The sequence below is a fragment of the Melanotaenia boesemani genome, chromosome 8, assembly GCF_017639745.1.
Source record: "Melanotaenia boesemani isolate fMelBoe1 chromosome 8, fMelBoe1.pri, whole genome shotgun sequence".
Classification (NCBI taxonomy): Eukaryota; Metazoa; Chordata; class Actinopteri; order Atheriniformes; family Melanotaeniidae; genus Melanotaenia; species Melanotaenia boesemani.
The window spans coordinates 3,847,430-3,867,753 of record NC_055689.1 but is presented as its reverse complement, the minus strand read 5'-3'; the positions used below and the strand labels follow the sequence as shown (position 1 = coordinate 3,867,753).

Below are 20,324 nucleotides of genomic sequence, written 5' to 3'. Positions count from 1 at the left end.
TGGGGACAGTTGTCAACACATCAGCTAAGCAGAACTTTCTTCTCGTGGAGCTACAAGAAGTACTGAGTGATTGGTTGGACATTTGAGGTGGGTGTGGTAAATGCAAAAAGGAATGAAACATAAAGTTGTGGCTTCCACATTTCCCTTGCTGCAAGGTTGAAAGTATAGCTTTAAAGAACAGCTGATCGATGTGGTGAGAAAGTATGTAAATGTAAAGAACACAAGGTGCACAACCCCGCCCTGCCACGGACAAAGTTTCTTGTTAAATATGAAATAACCTGGTCAGCTGTTAATTGCACATAAAAACACAGACATCCCCCCACAGTTATCCTCAACCTGTAGACGAAGCTTCTCATGGAGCATAAAATGAAACAACTTGACCAATACAAACTTTTTCTTGTTTTTATAGCCTCGCGATCAAGAACAAACTTCTCGCAGAGTGTGTAACAAGCTCAAATCCCCTCCCGTTTGTGTTACTGCTGCCATGTTGGCCAGCCCATGCTCGTAAAAGAGAAAATTGGATCTTAAGCATCTGCTTGGTAAAATAAAGGTTAAAAACAAAATATGACAATGAAAACATAAATATAACTGATTATTGAAGGAATTGACTTGACAGATAAATAAGTGCAAAATTTTAACAGGAATAGTACTCAGTGATGTTGATTACTATGGTGGATGAATGTACGACTAAAGGCTTTTACCCCTCTCCTTCCATCTTGTTTTAAATGTACAAACCCAACAACAAAAAAATTAAAACCACCGGAAAAATGAAAAGGACCACATAAGAAGTGAATTACTATCTCCTTAAGTCTGAAAACCTTTTACCTTCTATGATGCCAAAGGGCCTTTGAATCCTGCGATTATCCTTTGTGGTCTGGTTTCCTCCACCAGTGGCCATAATTTGTGGACCACCTAAACCTAATAAGGACTTTTTGAATGACTTTGCAGCTCTTCTGGCCCATCTATCGTCACTCTCTCCAAATCTGATTATACTTGGTGACTTCAACATTCATATGAACAAGGACAACAATCCTCTTTCCAGAGACTTTGGATCCTGTCTAAACAGTTTTGGACAACAATACATAAATTTGTCTACTCACTCCAAAAATCATATTCTGGACTTGGTTTGCTGGTTTCTACTGATTCTATAGCCCATCACATTCCCTTCTCTGATCATAAATTAACCACTTTTAAATTAGCTGTGTCTCTTTATAAAACCCACCCTCCCCATTTTATTTCCTTCAGGAAAATCAAGGATATCAATCTTGACACACTATCTTCTGCCATAAATAACCTCCCCAATCCTTGCAATTTTTCCACTCCTGATAATTTAGTTTCTCACGACAATGATAACCTCAACAACCTTCTTAACATCTTCGCTCCACTGGAACACAGATGCGTCTCCTTCTCCCGCTCTGCTCCATGGTTCACTCATGCCCTGCGTCAACTTAAAGCCAATGGATGCCGGCTTGAACGCCAAGAAAACTGGACTCACCATTCATAAGGACATGTACAATAGCCACATTCTTCTATATAAGGACTGTATTGCTTCAGCAAAATCCACATACTATTCAGGTTTAATCTGTTCTAATGAAGGAAATTCTAAATCTCTCGTTTCACTGTTCAATAATATCACAAAACCTCCGGACACGTTCCCTCCTCATCTTTACTCACCTGACTTCTGCAATTCCCTTTTGTCCTTCTTTACCTCAAAAATCTCAAACATCCATCAACAGCTTGCCACTGGAGGAGCTGCTGTTTCCATCGCAGACCCTCTACCTCCATTTCTTTCTATCCCACACCCGTTCTCAGATTTCACTCTTCCATCCCCATCTGATATTTCTGAACTGATTCAAAAATCCAAACCTTCCACCTGCCTGCTCGACCCTCTCCCTACAGTCCTAGTCAAAGCTTGTCTCCCTTCACTGGTTCCTCACATCACCGCCATCATTCATTCCTCCCTCAACAGCGGATATGTTCCACTAGCCTTCAAGACTGCTGCTGTCACTCCGATCATCAAAAAACCTGGTGCTGATCCGTCTGACTTCAATAACCTTCGTCCCATTTCTAATCTTCCAATTTTCTCAAACTCAACAGCAGTAAAACTTGTCGCCCTTCACTCTAACCAAGTCTCACAGTTTCTCCATCAACATTGACAGTTCTACCATTTTCCCCTCCCCTCATTTCAAGAGTCTCATTCTCGACAGCACCTTATCATTTCAAGCCCACATCAATAGCATTACTTGGTCTGCTTACTTCCACCTTCGTAACATCAACCATCTGCACTCAGCACTCACTCCGCATGCAGCTGCCATCCTTATCCATGTCACATCCTGCATCAACTTCTGTAACTCACTTCTTTTCGGTCTTCCCAATAAATCACTTCAAAAACTGCAGCTTCATTCATAAGTTACTGGTCCTCACTTTCAAAGGTATTCACAATCTGGCCCCTCCTTATCTGTCTGATCTCCTCCGTATTGCCACTCAGGTCATCCTCCTCTGTTCACCGTACTGTTCCCTCTGCCCGTCTCTCTACCATGGTGAGCAGAGCCTTCAGTCGCTCTGCTCCCCAGCTCTGGAACTCACTCCCATCCGATATTTGGAACATCGATTTTCTTCCATCATTCACATCTGCCCTCAAAACCCACCTGTTTAAACTGGCCTTCTCCCTATAACTCATGTAAACTGACTGTTTTATGTCATTTTTATCTCAATGTCTTTTAATCTGTTTTTAACTCTTATGTAATTTATTTTTATTTATTTTTTTCTTTTGTGTACGGTGACCTTGGGTGTAGAAAGGCGCCAACAAATAAAATGTATTATTATTATTAGTAGTAGTAGTAGTAGAATTATTTATTTATTTATTTTTTGAGGACTAAATTTTTTGGCGTCACTTCTTGTTCTTGTCTTGACTGGTTCTTGTGTCGTGCGCATCAAGAACTGCACAATAATATGGCATGGTAAGCCTTCCACCGATGGGTCGGGACGGTACCTACTCTTGGTTTGTATGGTTTGTAAACTGTAACCTTGTTGCGTTTCTACAGCAACTGTAACCTTACCTGAGAGGCGGAGTATCAACCAGATAGCGATAGATGCCTCAGCTATGTAACAGCATGACACCATTGCAGCGTCATGCAGGAGGATGGAGGTCACCTACCAGTTTTGTTATTTCTTCTTGGCGGTGCTTCGTGACGCCATTTTAAAGCCATTTTAACGGAGATTAAATAAAATCTGTTGCTCTAAACAGCTTCGTTTTTATGCCAAGTCGCACAGGAAGTGCGTTTTTTTCAACCAATCAACAGATTGCAGTGTGTCAAGCTCCGGGTCGGGCCGGATATTTGGGTACCCTTCCCAGGTTTTGCATATGGATCCCGACCTGCACCTCCTGGTGGAATGTGAAGAACTAACCCTCAGCATCTTATTCTCAGCCATCAACATAGACTCTTTCTCCTCTGCCACATCCAGTCTGTGGTTAATCCCACTTACTTGTTCTTTTACATCATTTGCGGCACTCTCGACACTCTCCTGCATCTCCAGAAAAACTAATTTGGTTGCTTGTTTTGTTTCAAACAACTACTAGCAGGTGTTGTTTGAAACAGATGCAGGAGTTTCCATTCTTGTTGGGCTGTTCACTGGAGACTCTTTACCTTCTTTAGGCCCAACGATGTTAGAACATTTTGCATAGTTGTGGACCTCTTTAATCTTTTCCACATCAAATTCCAAACATTTTTTGTGGATTTTCCCTTGAGTGTTTGCCACTTGCCTTCATTATTCTTTCCAAAAAGAAGAACGAACAGTTCAATAGAACTAATTTTCTCAAATTCACAAGGACAGTGGATGAACTTTTGCATTTGCATTCACTGACTTCAATAGCCGATTATACACAAGCAATTCTGCACCTACATGTACAATTTGAGAGTTAGATTTTGCACAAAATTATGCCCCAGTAGTAGCTGTTGAAGGTGTTGAGCAGGGAAGCTCAACCCTGGTCCTCAAGGGTCGCAGTCCTGCAGGTTTTAGATGTTTCTTGCTCCATCACACCTCATTTAAATGAAATGGACTCATTTGCTTTTTGTAAAGTTCTGCACAAGCCTGTCAATAATCCACTAATGCGAATTAGGTGTGTTGAAATGCCAAAAACCTGCAGGACAGTGGCCCTTGAGGACCGAATCCCTGGATTAGAGGTTCTCATGTTCTGCCACTTCATGCAGTCTTTACTCATTCTGAGACTCCTGCACTGTCACATCATCATTGGTCTACTTTGACTTTCAGTTGCAAAGTATGTTTCATGCATTACACCATAGTTAATAAACACACTGCAGATTAAGGCTGTTAAAACAGTCAACCACTAAGTCACAACAGACATCACACTATTATTTTGTACACTGACTTCATGTGTGTGCAACAGAAGGAGGCAGAGTCAAAGTTTACAGCGAATCCACAAGACTGTGTTAAAACTTAACAAATATCATTAAAAATCCCAAACTGTGACTGTTGGGGAGAAAATGGAAAAAAATAAATGAAAGATTGTAGGTATTAGCTTAATATGAGGCAGAATCTGGCTGGTCCAACCAGAAGGTCTGGATATATGAGGTCCAGAGATTTGGCCATCAGATAGACACACATGAATGATGGCCCGTCATGCAGGCTGCTCCCCTGCGCTGGTCTGCAGCATTTTCTTTTCTTTATGCTCTTGTTTCACCAAATCAACAGTCTGATCAGGCTCCTGTCAGCAGGAAGTAATGCTCTGAACCAAGAACAGAGGGATGAGCGTTTGTCTGACAGCTGAGGGTTGAGAAGAGGTGGGGAAATAGTTCCATGCTGAGTGGCACCCAAGGGAAGCGTTGGTGCAACAGACAGCCCTGTATCTCATCTTTAATGTAGTTCCTGTATCCTCCTCTTTGGTATTTCCTTCCCAGCTGTCTTGTTCCCCAGATACAGCAGCTGAAAGTATGAGGAGGAATAACTCGTCCAAGTTTTTCAACTTCACAGAGGTAAGCTTCGTTCATTAAGCTTTACTGAATGCAGAAAAATGTCATCAGCTTCTCTGGAAATGATTTCTTTTATTTATTTATCTGTAGTTAGCCTGCTATTCAACCCAAATCAGTTTCTTGTTTGATTTATGCCATATATTGTTAATAAAAACAGTAATATTGAATCCTATTATAATGAGTAATGAAGGGAATGAAGTCAGTGATTGTTGTCATCCTGGTCAGAGATCGTAAAAACAAGAGGAACTTGGCGGTGTGTTGCCAGCGTTTTATGAAAAGGTGAACCATCCAGGCAGATGGAGAGATAGGGTCATGAGATGCAGCAGAAACAAGGAATCTTATCAGTGTCCTCTCAACACTGACGCTGAAGGAGATGATGCCCCCAGAGCTAAGTCCCAAACACAATCTCTCTCTGAAAAAAACCCTCTGTTGTGTCCGAGGTGATGATCTGTGTCTCACAGGAACTGAAATCAGGGAAAAAGCTTTTAAAAAGTAATCCCAAAGTAGGTTTTTACAAAGTAACACTCAACCTTAAATATTAACACGACCTCCTGCAGTTGTTATTTTCCCATACTGCAACTGTCTTTTTTTAAGTTTAACTCTGATTTTTCACTAAATACTGTAGAACAGGGGTGTCAAACATATGGCCCGGGGGCCACGACTGGCCCGCCACAAGGCAGGGGGCACACTTGCTCTATCTATAAATGTTTTCTTATTTTGTAGATTTGTATGTTGTTATGCATAGGTAAATGTAAATGTGTAAAGATGTGAAATAAAATATTCAAATAAATATAATAAAATAAATAAAACACATATAACTTTTAAAATTTTAAATGTATGAACCATTTATCAAATTTTACACATCAAAATCTATAAATAAGAATTACTGTATTTCATGAATAAGTTTAATGAACTTATAAAATTTGAAAGTGAAAAACTTATACATAAAAAAATATATAAATATTTATGTACAATATAAACATAGATTTAAAAAGCAGGTATATTTATAGATATAAATATAAAATATATAAAATAAAAAGCTAGACTAAATAAATAAATAGATAAATAACATAAAATATGTAAATAAATAAAACACATTATTGTGTAACCGGGTCAAAAATATTGTTTTTCTCCTGAAATTTTAGGTTGTTCATAATGTTCTCTAATAGTTGAGTTCATCAGATATAAACATCTTGATCATTTATTTGTAAAACAAAGACAAAATGTGCAGTTTTAATTATAATTAATTATTAGTTATTTGTAGATTATTTTGCTGTTATTTTACTGGTCCGGCCCACTGGATATCAGACTGGTCTGAATGTGAAACCTGAACTAAAATGAGTTCGACACTCCTGCCGTGGAACAGTAGTGGAACATTTCAGGTCTTTACAGACAAATCCCTTCAAACCAATTCATAATAAATAACAGCCTAGTTAAGGAAAACCAGCAGTCTGCTTCAAATCCAGTCCCCCATCCTGAGCATGCAAGAGCGACAGTGGAATGGAAAAACTCCCTTTTAATTGGAAGGAAAAGGAAGAAAAAGCCAAAACCAGAACCTGGCTTAAGGAGGGCGGCCATCTGCCTCAACTGGTTGGGGTGGAGAGGACAGGAAAGAGAGACCAACAGGCACTGCGACTTTTGTCCAGGAAGTCCTGCTAAGAGGAGAAATATGGGAATGATTGTTATCAATCCCCGGCTCACTAGGGAAACATTGTGAACATTAAACCTACAAACAAATTCATAATTTAAAGTTTATGGGTAATTATCCGTGACACAAAGGCAAAATATAAGCTGTAATAAATAAAACAAATAGGCTTTAAAGAAACCCAAATGCTCCAAACAAGCCAAACACAAAAGTGGATGATGAAACAAAAGGGCCACCCAGAGCTTATAACAAACAAACAAACAAAAAAGCTCTCAAAGTTCTACAAATTCTCAAAATGAGCAAAGTTCTCAAATGTCTACAGAGTAGGCAGTCAAACCCAAAAGTGAGACTCAGAGGACCAGCGGGGGAGGAAGAGCAAACAGCCAGTCCTGGTCGGGGATGTCACAGCCAGCCAATTGCAGGCAAGGAACAGCACAGCAAGGCACAGGGGTGGATCCAGACAGCTGTCCATTCGTCTAGGCAGGGTCGTCTAGGTAGCCCCCCCACAAGACACAAACCCCTAACGAGTTGGTGTCAACTTACCCAGGTTACATGACAAGTTAACACAAAACATAATTAACAATATGCAAATAAAAACCCAAGTTACCTACAGTTAACGATCTGGACATCAGCTTTGAAGTTGGTTTCATCCAAGACCCTCTTGAGTCAAATTTCCAAGATGAATTCCTGAACAAGTAATGCACAACACATGAGCCTCTGATTATGATTGTATATATATGTCGGAGGAACACAAGAAGGTTGTGATTAGTGTACACGATAATTGGCAGAGGGCCAGACCCAAGGTACACCTCATAGCGCTGGAGAGTGAATAATAAAGCCAACATCTCTTTCTCAATGGTGGTATAATTGAGCCAGTGCCAGCTGAATTTGCACGAGAAGTAAAAAAACGGGGTGATCGGAACCATCATCACCTTCCTGTACCAAGACAGCACCAGCGCCAACAGCACTAACATCAACTTCTAGCTTAAAGGTCTCGCCAAATTAGGAGCAGCAAGAACGGGTGTGTGGCACAACAAGGGTTTCACATTGGGTGAGTCTAGTGGTCACAGAGGTGGGCTAGGGTCAGGAGAACCTGGGTTCAAGTCCCTGGGCTAGCAACTAAGGTAGACCACTGTCCCTCAAGACCCTCAGACCAAACATCTCTCGTACAAATGCACGAGTGATGCAAAGGCTCTCAGTAATGCAACATATAGTCTAGTACATTCTTACCTTGGGGTGTATCTAGGCCTCTCACGATAAGCAGTAAGTCAATTAATTGCACGGTAAGAAAAACATGAGCGCGATAAATTTCTGGCTGCAATAATTTTTTTTTTTTTTTTTTCCTTCCTATCTTACTTTACCATAGGCTGTGTATGACAGCAAGTTTCACTATAGAGTTTCTTGACTGAACGCTCTCTTTTCTTGCGGAGTGATCTCTCTTGTGTCATACTTGACAGCAGCATGTTGCAGCAGGAGACCATGGTAAACCACTAACCTGTACGAGCCGGTACGTCTCATTTGTTTTACAGGGCTGCCAACTCTCACAAATCGGCCATGAGACTCACGCATTTGAGTGGCTTCTCATGCTCTTGGCTAAATCTCCAATTTCTCACACTGAAATACACATCATGAGCGATGCCGGCTAATCGAGAGGTTCGGAAGGATTTCCAGTGGGTCGCATTACTTTTGGGCCGGTGTCCCGGTGTGTGTGGAAAAAGGCGTCGCATTGCAGCAGCGCGGTTCACTCGCTGCTCATAGATCAGTCTGACACACAGCGATGAGGGAGATATTTCAGCTTCACAGAGAGAAACGATGCACAGAATATTTTTTTCCTAGTTTTTTTAATATAATGATACTAACTGGCAGTTTTGCCCATTTTTTTTTTGTCTGAGCTCCATGTTTAATATTTTTTTATATATATTTTTTGAAGGGCACTTTTGTTTACAGAACAGAGACTTTGTTTTCTATCATACTTATTGGTTTTGGTTGTTTGGTTTTCATTCATTGTTAATGAGACTGAGAGTCTGTTCTACTTATTGTTTTGTTTTTTTATTTAAAATTTCTTCCAGTTTCAGTGTAAAATGTTCTTTAGAAATTAAAGTTTATTGATCTTTGAAATGGTGTACTTGCATTATTATGGCATTGTCATTATATTAGTTGAAAATAGTTTCAAAATGACATTATAACTTTGCACAATATTATCGCTTATCACAATAATTTCTGAGAAAATTTATTGCACAGCACAATTTGTTAACACGGCAGGCCTAGGTGTATCAGAGTCTAACAGCTTCTCTTTCAAAATCTTATGTGGACTACGAAGTGTATGAACAAACATATTCTTGAAACGTATTCTTAAACATAATCTTGAAATTTTGCATAATTAGGGGCGTGTCCTTTTGATTGTCAGGTATCCAATATCCGCGACAAGAAGGGAGAGTGGAGCACAACAGCAGTTTTTAGCCAGCTAACAGTGCGCCTTAGCTTTAACCCGCCTACCTCCGTTAGCTGGTTAGCTACTGTTAACTCTATTTTTTTATTTTATTTAACCTTTTTTAACTAGGAGGTCCCATTGAGATTCAAAATCTCTTTTTCAAGAGAGACATGGCCAAGGTAGCATCCAAACTACAAAGTAAATGCAGCGTACATATTATTACAATTTACATTTTCATAATAAGACAACAAGTACATAAAAACATCTAAAAAAAAAAGCAGCATGTGTCTCCATTACCACATTCTTTATGGAAGCTTTAAATTCATTTATTGACACAAGTGTTTCTAGTTTTAGCTATACTCTAGCTCGGGTTAGCTCGGTTAGCTCTTAGCTACAGGCAGCTTAGAGTTTCCACCTCTCAGCTCTTGCCCATTTTTGGGTTTTCCGGGAATGACGACATGTGTGGAACTGCCAAGATGGCGACGGTGGGAACCACCCAATGAGCTTCAATTCAGCCCTTTCAGAAACCTATGGGTGACGTCACGGATGCTCCGTCCATCTTTTATACAGTATATGGTTCAAACAGTTCCCCTACCACAGGAATGGGGTGGAGTGGAGCACGTGGAATAGACTGGTTTAGTTTGCCAGCGACTTGGCAAAACATGACAACCACGGCATCAGCTACATCTTAACATTTACATTTTAAACTGGGCCAGTAGTAATGCTTAAGGATAAGGTGATATGTTCTGGTGATACCTAAATTTCCGGACCACAGTCAGAACTTCTAATGCAGCAGTGACCCAACAGCGAGTAACCTCTTTAGTGGGCAATGCCGAACACACAGCAAAGGGAAAGATGCCAGAATCAACACCATGGACAGGTTTTGGCTCATAACCCATCTCAACACCTTGCAATATGGCGCCGTATCCACAGGAGGCTCTTCAGAAAATGGCAATGTGTCAGCCAGAATCACGGACTGTGACTGCCCCTGATTGCCTGATTGCTATCAGAGGCCTAGCAGGGGCCTGATAGCCTGATAGCTCCTCTCTTATGGGATCTATGTATTATATACTACAATATATACTACAATACAAAATGTTTGCAATTTGCTCAGCTAAATTTTTTCTTTCTGAGAAATCTGTAATTCCTTTTAACTCATTAAAATAATCACACTGACCACAAGACATTTTTGTCCTGGTGTCCTCTCCCGTCCAGAGACAGTGGGACTCTTCTGAGCAGGCCTTATGCAGCGAGCCTCTTCAGGACCCAGAAATCAGATGGGCTGTGAAGAGGCTCTTCTCAGGCACCCTGCAGTTGCCACGACTCTCCTGCAGACCCTGCATACAGGACTACCAGGTAGATGGGACCAGGTCTGGGACTTCATCTGGGGCGCCTGCAGCCCGTCCCATCATACACTCAAGGAGCCTGGGAACCCTGACCAACTGCATCTCCAGAGCCTTGTGAGTCAAGATCTTTTGATTTTCATGTTTCAAGCAATTTAAAAAAACAAACAAACAAAAACAAAGTAAATAAAATGAGCTAAATCTGCTTAATTTAGCTTCCAACTTTTTAGGGACTGTATAATAATACTAATACTATAACTAATTGTTTTACACACACACACACACACACACACACACACGCACACACACACACACACACACACACACACAGACATATATATATATATATATATATATATATATATATATATATATATATATATATATATATATATATATGAAAGAAGGGCTGCACGGTGGTGTGTGGTTCAAACAGTGGCCTTTCTGTGTGGAGTTTGCATGTTTTCTCCATGTATACTATCTATCCGTGTTCTCTCCGAGTACACCGGCTTCCTCCCACAGACTGGTTGTTTGTCTCTGTGTTGGCCCTGTGATGGACTGGCTACCTGTCCAGGTGTACATGCCTCTCGCCTGTTAATTGCTGGGATAGACTCCACCTTCCCAAGATGAATGAATAAATAAATGAATGATATATATATGTAACAGGGAAAAGGCCCCTCTCTCTAAACCACACATCCTGAGCAGAGCACCTCGGAGAGAGAAAGAAAGACAACACATTTAAATAAACAAAAACAATCATTTCTTTACTTCAAACACAATAACACATTAAGACTGCCACACCCAATGTAGCAGTCTGTTATGGTAGGCTGGACTTATACAAATGATCACCACAAATAATAAAGAATAATGAAGAAGCATGCAATTAAACTAAAACCAGTTCGGCCTAGCAATTATACATTCACCAGTCATCAGAATAAACATATGTACTTGGGTAAACATAGAGGAAATCACTATAAGAAATAAAATAAATAACAGCTCAGTCAGATATATAATATGCTGCAACAGGTACAAGTGCATGCATGTAATAAAAACCTTTTCAAGAGTGACCAGGCTGAAGAGACTGGAGTACAACCTGATCCACAAATGCAGGTGAAAGCTCTGCTAAATTAATTTCACAGATCAGCACAATAATGCACACAGTCTGATCCCAGTTATTGTTTTATACGATACCACCGCTGTCTTGGTTGCTCTCACACAATATATGTATATATATATATATATATATATATATATATATATATATATATATATATATATATCAGGAAGTTTTTACAAAGAATTAAATTTTGTTTTTAAGATCAGTTATTAAAATACTATGATTTTTTTTAGCACATTTAGCGCTTTGCTTTATATTGAGAAGAGTTTTCAGATTTTCTAAACAGTTAATGTTATAAAACATGGGACAAACAAGGCCATCATCGTTGTTGTCATAATGTTTTAAGCTGCTTTTAAGCTGTGTACGTATGCATGAGTGTGTGTGTGTGTGTGTGTGTGTATGTGCTTGTAAGTGTGTGTGTATAAGTGTGCACCACCACCATGATGTTTTCACCACGTATTAGGGGAACAAGTTTGACCTGTTGGATTATGTTGGTAGTAATACATTATGTCAGAGGGGATCAGATATGGCTGAACTCTGCGATGAGAATACACTTATCTTGTTTGTTTTCAGGTCATCCGCCTCCTCGTAAACGTGACATTTGGGAGCAGATTTTTTACCTAATTTGGTTCAAACATTCAGGTGAACTTGAGGTAATCACAGATCACTGTAACCTAACTAAACTGATCCTGAATGTTACAAATACTCATTTTACAGGATATTTATACACTAAATAAAGTCAAGATTATATTTTATATCAAGCAGGATTCTCATTAAAAACTCAGTTTAAATGAACAGGCTCATGGTGATGACATGGGTCTGTGGGAGCAGGTCAAAGATGTCTGAGAAGGAGAGTTTTATATCTGTGTCAACACAGATTCATGGAGGTTTAAAAATGAAAAGCAGTAAAAGCTGACAAGCTGCTATTTATCTTTATCACAAATATGTGTGAACATATAGATGTTTTCAAACTTTTAGATATAAAATCTGTTTTTATGTTGATGGAAGAATAACTGCTGTTCCTTAAGAAACAGTCTGTGTGTGTATGCATTGGTCTACGTGTGTGTACGTGTGTGTGTGTACACAACCTCCTTGATGTTTTCATCAAGTGTCACGTATTGAGGGAACAAGCCAGACCTGTTGGATGATGTTAGTAGTTGTAGATTCATGAGGTAAAGACACAAACATGCAGACTGAAACTGCCATGCACAGTCTGAGGTAAGATTATTGAATTTTCCAGATTCCTGCAGGTCAAGATCAGTGTGAATGTTTTGCATGATCTGGTCAACATGTATGTCCTGAAACTCCCTGATGAGCTCCCTGTTGAGAAAAAAGACAAACCTCAAAAAGAAGGAAAACAAACAGAAATGCTTGTTGCAGAAAATTTGAGCTCTGTTACATTTCTACAACACATTTTAAAAAGTTGCTACTAAAGCTTTTACCAGTTTGAAATGTTGTCGTACATCTTCACAGCAGTTAAATTGCGTTTAACATTCCCATTCTTCCATCCAATGTCATTGGTCTTCCTGACCAAAGCCTTCATATTATATGCAGAATGTGTTTCTGCATGGTCTTATTGAAAAATAAATAGATATCTCAGGATAACTCTGAATGAGGTGGTCTATGAACCTTGGTTTGTGCTCTCTGACCAGCCATCAGATGGGTTTAAATTTTCCAAAGAATGTCATGAGAGGAATCTAAAAATAATAAAAATAATATTTTAAACAGTCATTTTCTATCTATAGAAACACAATCCCTCGTCAGTCATCAAAAAAGCCGTCTCATGGGAGTCTAAATGTTGACTAAAGCAATAAAAATCTGCCTCTTAAAAACTTGTACACACTTCGAACTGACTAGAGCTATGAGACGGAGTACTCTGATTACTAAATCCACAGAAAGGAATACTTTATCAGCTGGTTTTAACAGTGACTCAGCTTTAATGGTTCCGTCTTGTGAAATGTATAATTTATAAATGGATGCTGTCTCAAGGCTGACCCATCAGGGATACGTCCTGATGAACTGGAGCAACCTTATCTACAGCCTGCACAAGTGTTACCACAGGAATGTACACTTTGTTCCTGCCTCCCTCCTCCAAACTTTGGGCTGCGAGAACCTCACCTCTGCCATGTTGTCCACATGACTGGAATGATGATGAGCTTCAGGGCCAGGATTATTCTGTGTTCTGTGTTTGGGCTTAGAAGAGGGCAAAATAAAACTTGTGAAAAAGCTCCATTCCTTTTGTAGCTCCTGGATCACTTTAGAAATATTACAGGTGATGCAGGGAAGCAACATTTTCTTTATTGAGGATAAAATAGATAAGAAACGTTTCATAAAACATCAGTAGGAGAATCTGGTCTGAGCCATTTCTTTGTAATTGTTTTTGTAGCTGCAACACTCACTAGATGCTAAATATATAGATATTCCTAATGAAACATCGGTTTCTAATATAACCAATAGTTCTGTAATAATGACTCCAGAAAGTTTGTGCTTTTGGACCAACCCAAAGTACAAGAAAATGACTGGCTGCACCTTCTCTTGCATTTACAGAAGATTTCTGGATTGGAGGGATAAAAAAAATAAAAATCTGAAAACTCATTTTGAAGTCCTCTAAGATGATAAATATTCCCACTAATTCACATATTAAAAAAAAAAAGAAAGAAAGATATCTTAAATCTTAGAACAGGCGTTTAGGGGCTAAAAGTACAGCCTGCTGTGATTAAGCTCGGCCCAGCATCTGACATAGGTTGTACTGAAATGCTAAGTTCAAGTTAACATTTCATTAAATTTAAAATGAATAAATCCCTAAGGGTAAATCCACATGTGCACGTGCTTCACATGTGTTCCACATGTGAAACTTATGCCATACACATGAATTATCTTCATGGCTCTATCTAGCTCAGACTGGCTCTACCTGTCTCTGCACGGCTCGGCCTGAGTCTGTCCGACTTGGCCTGGCTCGGCCTGGGTCTGTCCGACTCGGCCTGGGTCTGACCGACTCGGCCTGGCTTGGCCTGGGTCTGTCCGACTCAGCCTGGCTCGGCCTGGGTCTGGCGGACTCGGCCTGGCTTGGCCTGTCCGACTCGGCCAGGGTCTGACCGACTCGGCCTAGCTCGGCCTGGGGCTGTCTGACTCGGCCTGGCTCGGCCTGGGTCTGTCAGACTTGGCCTGGGTCTGACCGACTCGGCCTGGCTCAGCCTGGGTCTGTCCAACTCAGACTGGCTCAGCCTGGGTCTGACCGATTCTGCCTAGGTCTGACCGACTCGGCCTAGCTCGGCCTGGGTCTGTCCGACTCGGCCTGGCTCAGCCTGGGTCTGTCCGACTCGGCTTGGCTCGGCCTGGGCCTGTCCGACTCAGACTGGCTCAGCCTGGGTCTTTGTGACTCGACCTGGGTCTGTCGGACTCGGCCTGGCTCGGCCTGTCCGACTCGGCCAGGGTCTGACCGACTCGGCCTGGCTCGGCCTGGGTCTGTCAGACTCAGCCTGGCTCAGCCTGGGTCTGTCCAACTCAGACTGGCTCAGCCTGGGTCTTTACGACTCGACCTGGGTCTGTCCGACTCGACCTGGCTCTGTCCGACTCGGCCTGGCTCGGCCTGGCTCGGCCTGGGTCTGACCGACTTGGCCTGGTTCAGCCTGGGTCTTTCCGACTCGACCTGGGTCTGTCCGACTTGGCCTGGGTCTTTCCGACTTGGCCTGACTTGGCCTTGCTCTGCTGCTTTTGACCTCAGAAGGGAGATGAGGTTTTGAGTGGGTAGAACCCCTGCAGAAATGTCTGAAATCAACAGGAGATTGTACAGGATCTTCAGCATGTTTCCTGTTTGGTGTGGATGCAGTAACTGGGGAATGTTCCCCCTGCAGACATGTACAACTAACATAGGAACTGGCTGAAGGTTCTGGTAAAGCTGACTGTGATGATCAGAGAACGTTGCCTGGATTGTAGTGATGAAAACTTTTTTGAAACGTTCCACAAATGTCTGCTGAAGGTTGGAACTAACCTTCGTAGAACCTTCCCCGAACCACTGTTTTCCTTCCTCTTTCCCCCACACTCCTCTCAGACTGTACAGCAAATCCAAGCCTTCATTTAATTCTGTCACCATACAAGTTTCCCTCACTCAAAGTGAGAAGTATACAGGAAAAGAAAATAAATTCAACTACTTAGTAGTTATGTTATTTGACTAATCAGTACAGCTCTCATTGTCAACTACCAATGACTGGCCAATAATGGACTGGTAAATGTAGACACAACATTTTGATGGTTATGTAAACAGGCTCAAAAACATTGGAGTATTGGGGAAAAATCTAGATGTGTTAATCTGATTTCCCATAATCAAATAATGAAAGTTATCTGATGTAGCATAATCAGACTATACTGTCTACATGACCACTAGAATAATCTGATAACTTCAGAAATCAGGTAATGATCAGATCTTTGGTGTGCATGTAAACGGGCTCAGTATCCTCAACTCTGCGATCACACCAGCATGATCTGGTCACATGACATCCTCACAGCACCATGACAGAAAAACCGCCCACCTGGAGCTGCTGTCAGCTTTGCTGGAAAGTTCAGATCTGAAACTCTTTCCTGTTTTTTTTTTTACGTTGATAAAGCATAAAAGCCAGAAATATAATGGTTTAATTTGATAAGATTATTTGTAATTTACAAAGACACTTGAACCATAATCTGTAAATTTGTTGATATTTGAAAATGCTTCATCGTACCAGTAAAGGGAGCACAAGCCCCTCTGGTGCTTTGTGTACTACCATCTGAGAAATATGTATTCATTTTATACATCTGAGGGCAGATTCTCAGGGTAAACTGTAGTTCAGTGACCGTTAATGACCCTCCAGAGAAAATATGGTTCAACTTTGTCTGCATGTTGAGTCTGAAGGGCTGAACTTGAGAGTCTGCAGATTCAGAAAAAAGGAAACTGACTTTTTTTTAACTGTCCTCTCAAATCATTTTAAAAGCTCGTCTACGACAGACAGCTCTGAAAACAGTCTCTACATGCTTTTGTCCAAGAAGGAGCTTCTCTGTCTTGTAAGTACAGGTTTCTAGCACCAGAAGTCATGAGCGTATGCCCACAAAAAGATTTCAACCAAAGATTTTTTCCTCCCTACCAGCTGTTGGTCATAGGTTCAGTCCTGTGTCAGATGTCCCAGCTCCCTAGGTTATTTTAGCTTCTCTAGACGGCACCGGTGTTCAGCTGCGAGTCCTTAATCACAGGAGAACCTTTTCTCACTCTCCAGCAATAAACAAAGATGTTGAGGGTGGGGGTGAAAATGACGTTGCCTCTGGTCACAGATAGAGAGCGCCATCGTGACAGCACCCATGCTCTCTATAGCTTTTATCTACCTCTGCTTTTTATAGTCAGAGGCTGTTCATGTGACTCCTCCTGGTGCACTTGGAACATGTGAAAGGCATGAGGAAACTTCACAACAAATGCCACCTCAGGGGGCAGAGGCAGAGCTCGAGTGTACAAAGTTAAAGTGAAAGTTAGGAAGGTTAAAGTTGGCGTAAGTGTAAAATGAAGGTGAGCTGGAGGGCCGAAGCAGACCACAGCTCTGTGTTTATACTCTGTAGGAACGTAGAGAGGAAGTAATTATGGAGCGCAGTTTGGACTTGATGAACAATATGTTCCTAAGATTATAAGTAAGGGAGGAGAAAGACAGAGGGCTGGAATGAGGGAAAGAAAAGCAGAAGGAGGTGATCTGTCTCAGCTCCCTTCACCGTAAATCAGACGTCCATATTTAGTTGGAAAGAGGGAAGGCCCAGCAGTAATGTAAACACAGCCTGGGGGAGGAGAGTACATCAACACTCATGTTTGAGTCCACTGCCCAGCAGTTATCATGGCCATTAGAAGAGACAAGACAGGAAGCAGATCTCAGAGGTTTATTATAAAGCTCTGCTAGAGAAGTAGAATTTTAAAGCAACTTTAACAGCTGAGTTTAATCCCATGATAGTTTTAACCATGACCTGGACATCAGCTTCAGCTGAATTTGGAACATTTAGAGACAGACATGGGAACTGATGTAATTTAAAACAGTTAAGACAGAAAGAAGCAGATAAAAGACAGCACCTCAGTTACCAGAGCAGAGTGAGCAAAGGGAACAACTACCTGGTAACTGACCATCCACCATGACTGACCCGAACTCTGGGAGCTCTGGAGATGAGTTATATGATGAAACGCCATGGAAACAAGGGGTGACCCGTCTACCCATCATTCAGCTCCTCCCCAGGTCCAGAGCAGGCTCAGCAGCAGGATCCCCAAAGATCTCCCCCAAGGATTCGCCTCGTGGTTCTCCTCGAAACTCCCCGCTGCTCTTCAGAAAGCTGCTGATGAACCGCAGCATCAACCTCCAGAGGCGGCGCTTCACCCTGGCTCACACGCCCAGGTAGAGTCTCCAACTCTGGAGCCAAGATGGCAGGTTTGACAGGGCGTTGGGCTCCAATGAATGAATAACTTTATTCCATTTCAGATTCTATCTATATAGTATATAATATAGTACATAATTATCTGCTGCTTCAGGACCTGGGTAACGTTTCAGTTGCAGTCAACAAAAGTGTTGGATGACCTAAATCCGGCTTAGATAACTAACTTTTCCTCTCATTCTTACCTCGAAGAATTTGGATACATAAGGAAAATCATCTTCTTGGCAGTCATTACTTTCTCTAAACTGTTCAATAGAAAATAACAGTCATTTCATGACTGAAAAAGAAATTAATTTACATTAAATAGTTAAATTTGTTCTTCTAAATTACTGTCAATATGTTTGTCAATGCGACCTGTCACGGGTGTACCCCGCCTCTCACCTACTCAGTGCTGGGCTAGGCTCCAGCTGCCTCGCGACCCCTCATATAGAGAATAGATGGATGGATGTTGGTCAATGCCACAAATCACACATAGAATCAGAATGAGATTATTCCCTATATTGTTTAATTTTTACACCTTGGCAGTTAGTGCTGGTGTCAGTTCTTTTGTTATTAATGTATATTTTCTTCTGTTTGCAAACACTGACGACTTCTGTCCGGCTGATTGTTATCAAGTATTAGGCTGAGCGTTTGTACATTTCAGTGTCAGTGGTCAGGAAAATGGTAAAAGTCTAAACTGAGCTGAAGGACTTGGAAAAGGGATATAACTTGGAGTTGAATGTGGATGGAGATGGATTATTTGTTTATGATGACTCAAACAATGAAATAACATTCAGAAGTGGTGATGCCTTCATTGAGAAGCTGTTCATCTGTTTTACTCAACGAGCCATGTAGAAGTGGTTGTTGCACATATCCACGAGAACTTGTGCAACTTTCTTAAATGAATAAGGAATTAAAATATGAGCAAAACATTGTCCAGAGATCAGTAATTATTGTTGAAAAAATAAAGGTTGAACCAAAGCAAATCTGAAGACCTACAAGCCAATAGTTGTAATTGTAGCTAAGGGTTGTTGTGGGGGACAGAAATGGAGGCTAAAGTTGGTTGTAGAGGAAGTGGAAGCTAAAGGTTGGTGTGGGGAAAGTGGAAGCTAAAGGTGGGTGCAGGGGAAGTGGACGCTAAAGCTGACTGTGAGGGAAGTGGAAGCTAAGGTGGTTGTGGGGGAAATGGAAGCTAAGTTCGCTGTGGGGGAAGTGAAAGCTAAGTTAGCTGTGGGGGAAGTGGAAGCTAAAGGTGTCTATGGGGGAAGTGGAAGCTAAGTTAGCTGTGGGGGAAGTGGAAGCTAGGTTTGCTGTGGGGGAAGTGGAAGCTAAGTTAGCTGTGGGGGAAGTGGAAGCTAAAGGTGGCTATGGGGGAAGTGGAAGCTAAGTTTGCTGTGGGGGAAGTGAAAGCTAAAGGTGTCTATGGGGGAAGTGGAAGCTAAGTTCGCTGTGGGGAAGTGAAAGCTAAAGGTAGGTGTGGGGGAAGTGGAAGCTAAAGGTGGCTATGGGGAGAGTGGAAACTAAAGGTGGCTGCGGGGGAAATGGAAGCTAATTTCGCTGTGGTGGAAGTGGAAGCTAAGTTCGCTGTGGGGGATGTGGAAGCTAAGTTTGCTGTGGGGGTAGTGAAAGCTAAAGGTGGGTATGGGGGAAGTGGAAACTAAAGGTGGCTATGGGGGAAGTGGAAACTTAAGCTCACTGTGGGGGAAGTGAAAGCTAAAGGTGGGTGTGAGGGAGGTGGAAGCTAAAGGTGACTGTGGGGGAAGTGGAAGCTAAAGGTAGGTGTGAGGGAAGTGGAAGCTAAAGGTGACAGTGGGGGAATTGGAAGCTAAGTTCGCTGTGGAGGAAGTGAGAGCTAAAGGTAGGTGTGAGGGAGGTGGAAGCTAAAGGTGACTGTGGGGGAAGTGGAAGCTAAAGGTAGGTGTGAGGGAAGTGGAAGCTAAAGGTGACAGTGGGGGAATTGGAAGCTAAGTTCGCTGTGGAGGAAGTGAGAGCTAAAGGTAGGTGTGGGGGAAGTGGAAGCTAAAGGTGGCAGTGGGGGAATTGGAAGCTAAGTTCGCTGTGGAGGAAGTGAGAGCTAAAGGTAGGTGTGGGGGAAGTGGAAGCTAAAGGTGGCAGTGGGGGAATTGGAAGCTAAGTTCGCTGTGGAGGAAGTGAAAGCTAAGTTAGCTGTGGGGGAAGTGGAAGCTAAAGGTGTCTATGGGGGAAGTGGAAGCTAAGTTAGCTGTGGGGGAAGTGGAAGCTAAGTTCGCTGTGGAGGAAGTGAGAGCTAAAGGTAGGTGTGAGGGAAGTGGAAGCTAAAGGTGACAGTGGGGGAATTGGAAGCTAAGTTCGCTGTGGAGGAAGTGAAAGCTAAAGGTGGGTGTGGGGGTAGTAGAAGCTTAAGGTGGCTATG

The 20,324-nt window shown here is 41.7% G+C and overlaps 1 protein-coding gene across 4 annotated transcripts in view; it reads left to right on the top strand.

The window, feature by feature from the left end:
* The first annotated feature begins 4,750 nt into the window (after window positions 1-4,750).
* LOC121643793 (cAMP-specific 3',5'-cyclic phosphodiesterase 4D-like) overlaps window positions 4,751-20,324 on the top strand; it is a 79,214-nt gene continuing 63,640 nt past the window's right edge. For 2 of the 4 annotated variants that reach the window (XM_041991337.1, XM_041991335.1), the window contains exon 1: window positions 17,414-17,916. In XM_041991337.1, coding sequence (XP_041847271.1) covers window positions 17,660-17,916 — 257 coding nt within the window. In that variant the 5' untranslated portion in view covers window positions 17,414-17,659. Of the gene's footprint in view, window positions 4,995-10,282; window positions 10,528-17,413; window positions 17,917-20,324 lie in introns of those variants that run through there. The other 2 variants (XM_041991334.1, XM_041991336.1) reach the window with 2 other exon arrangements.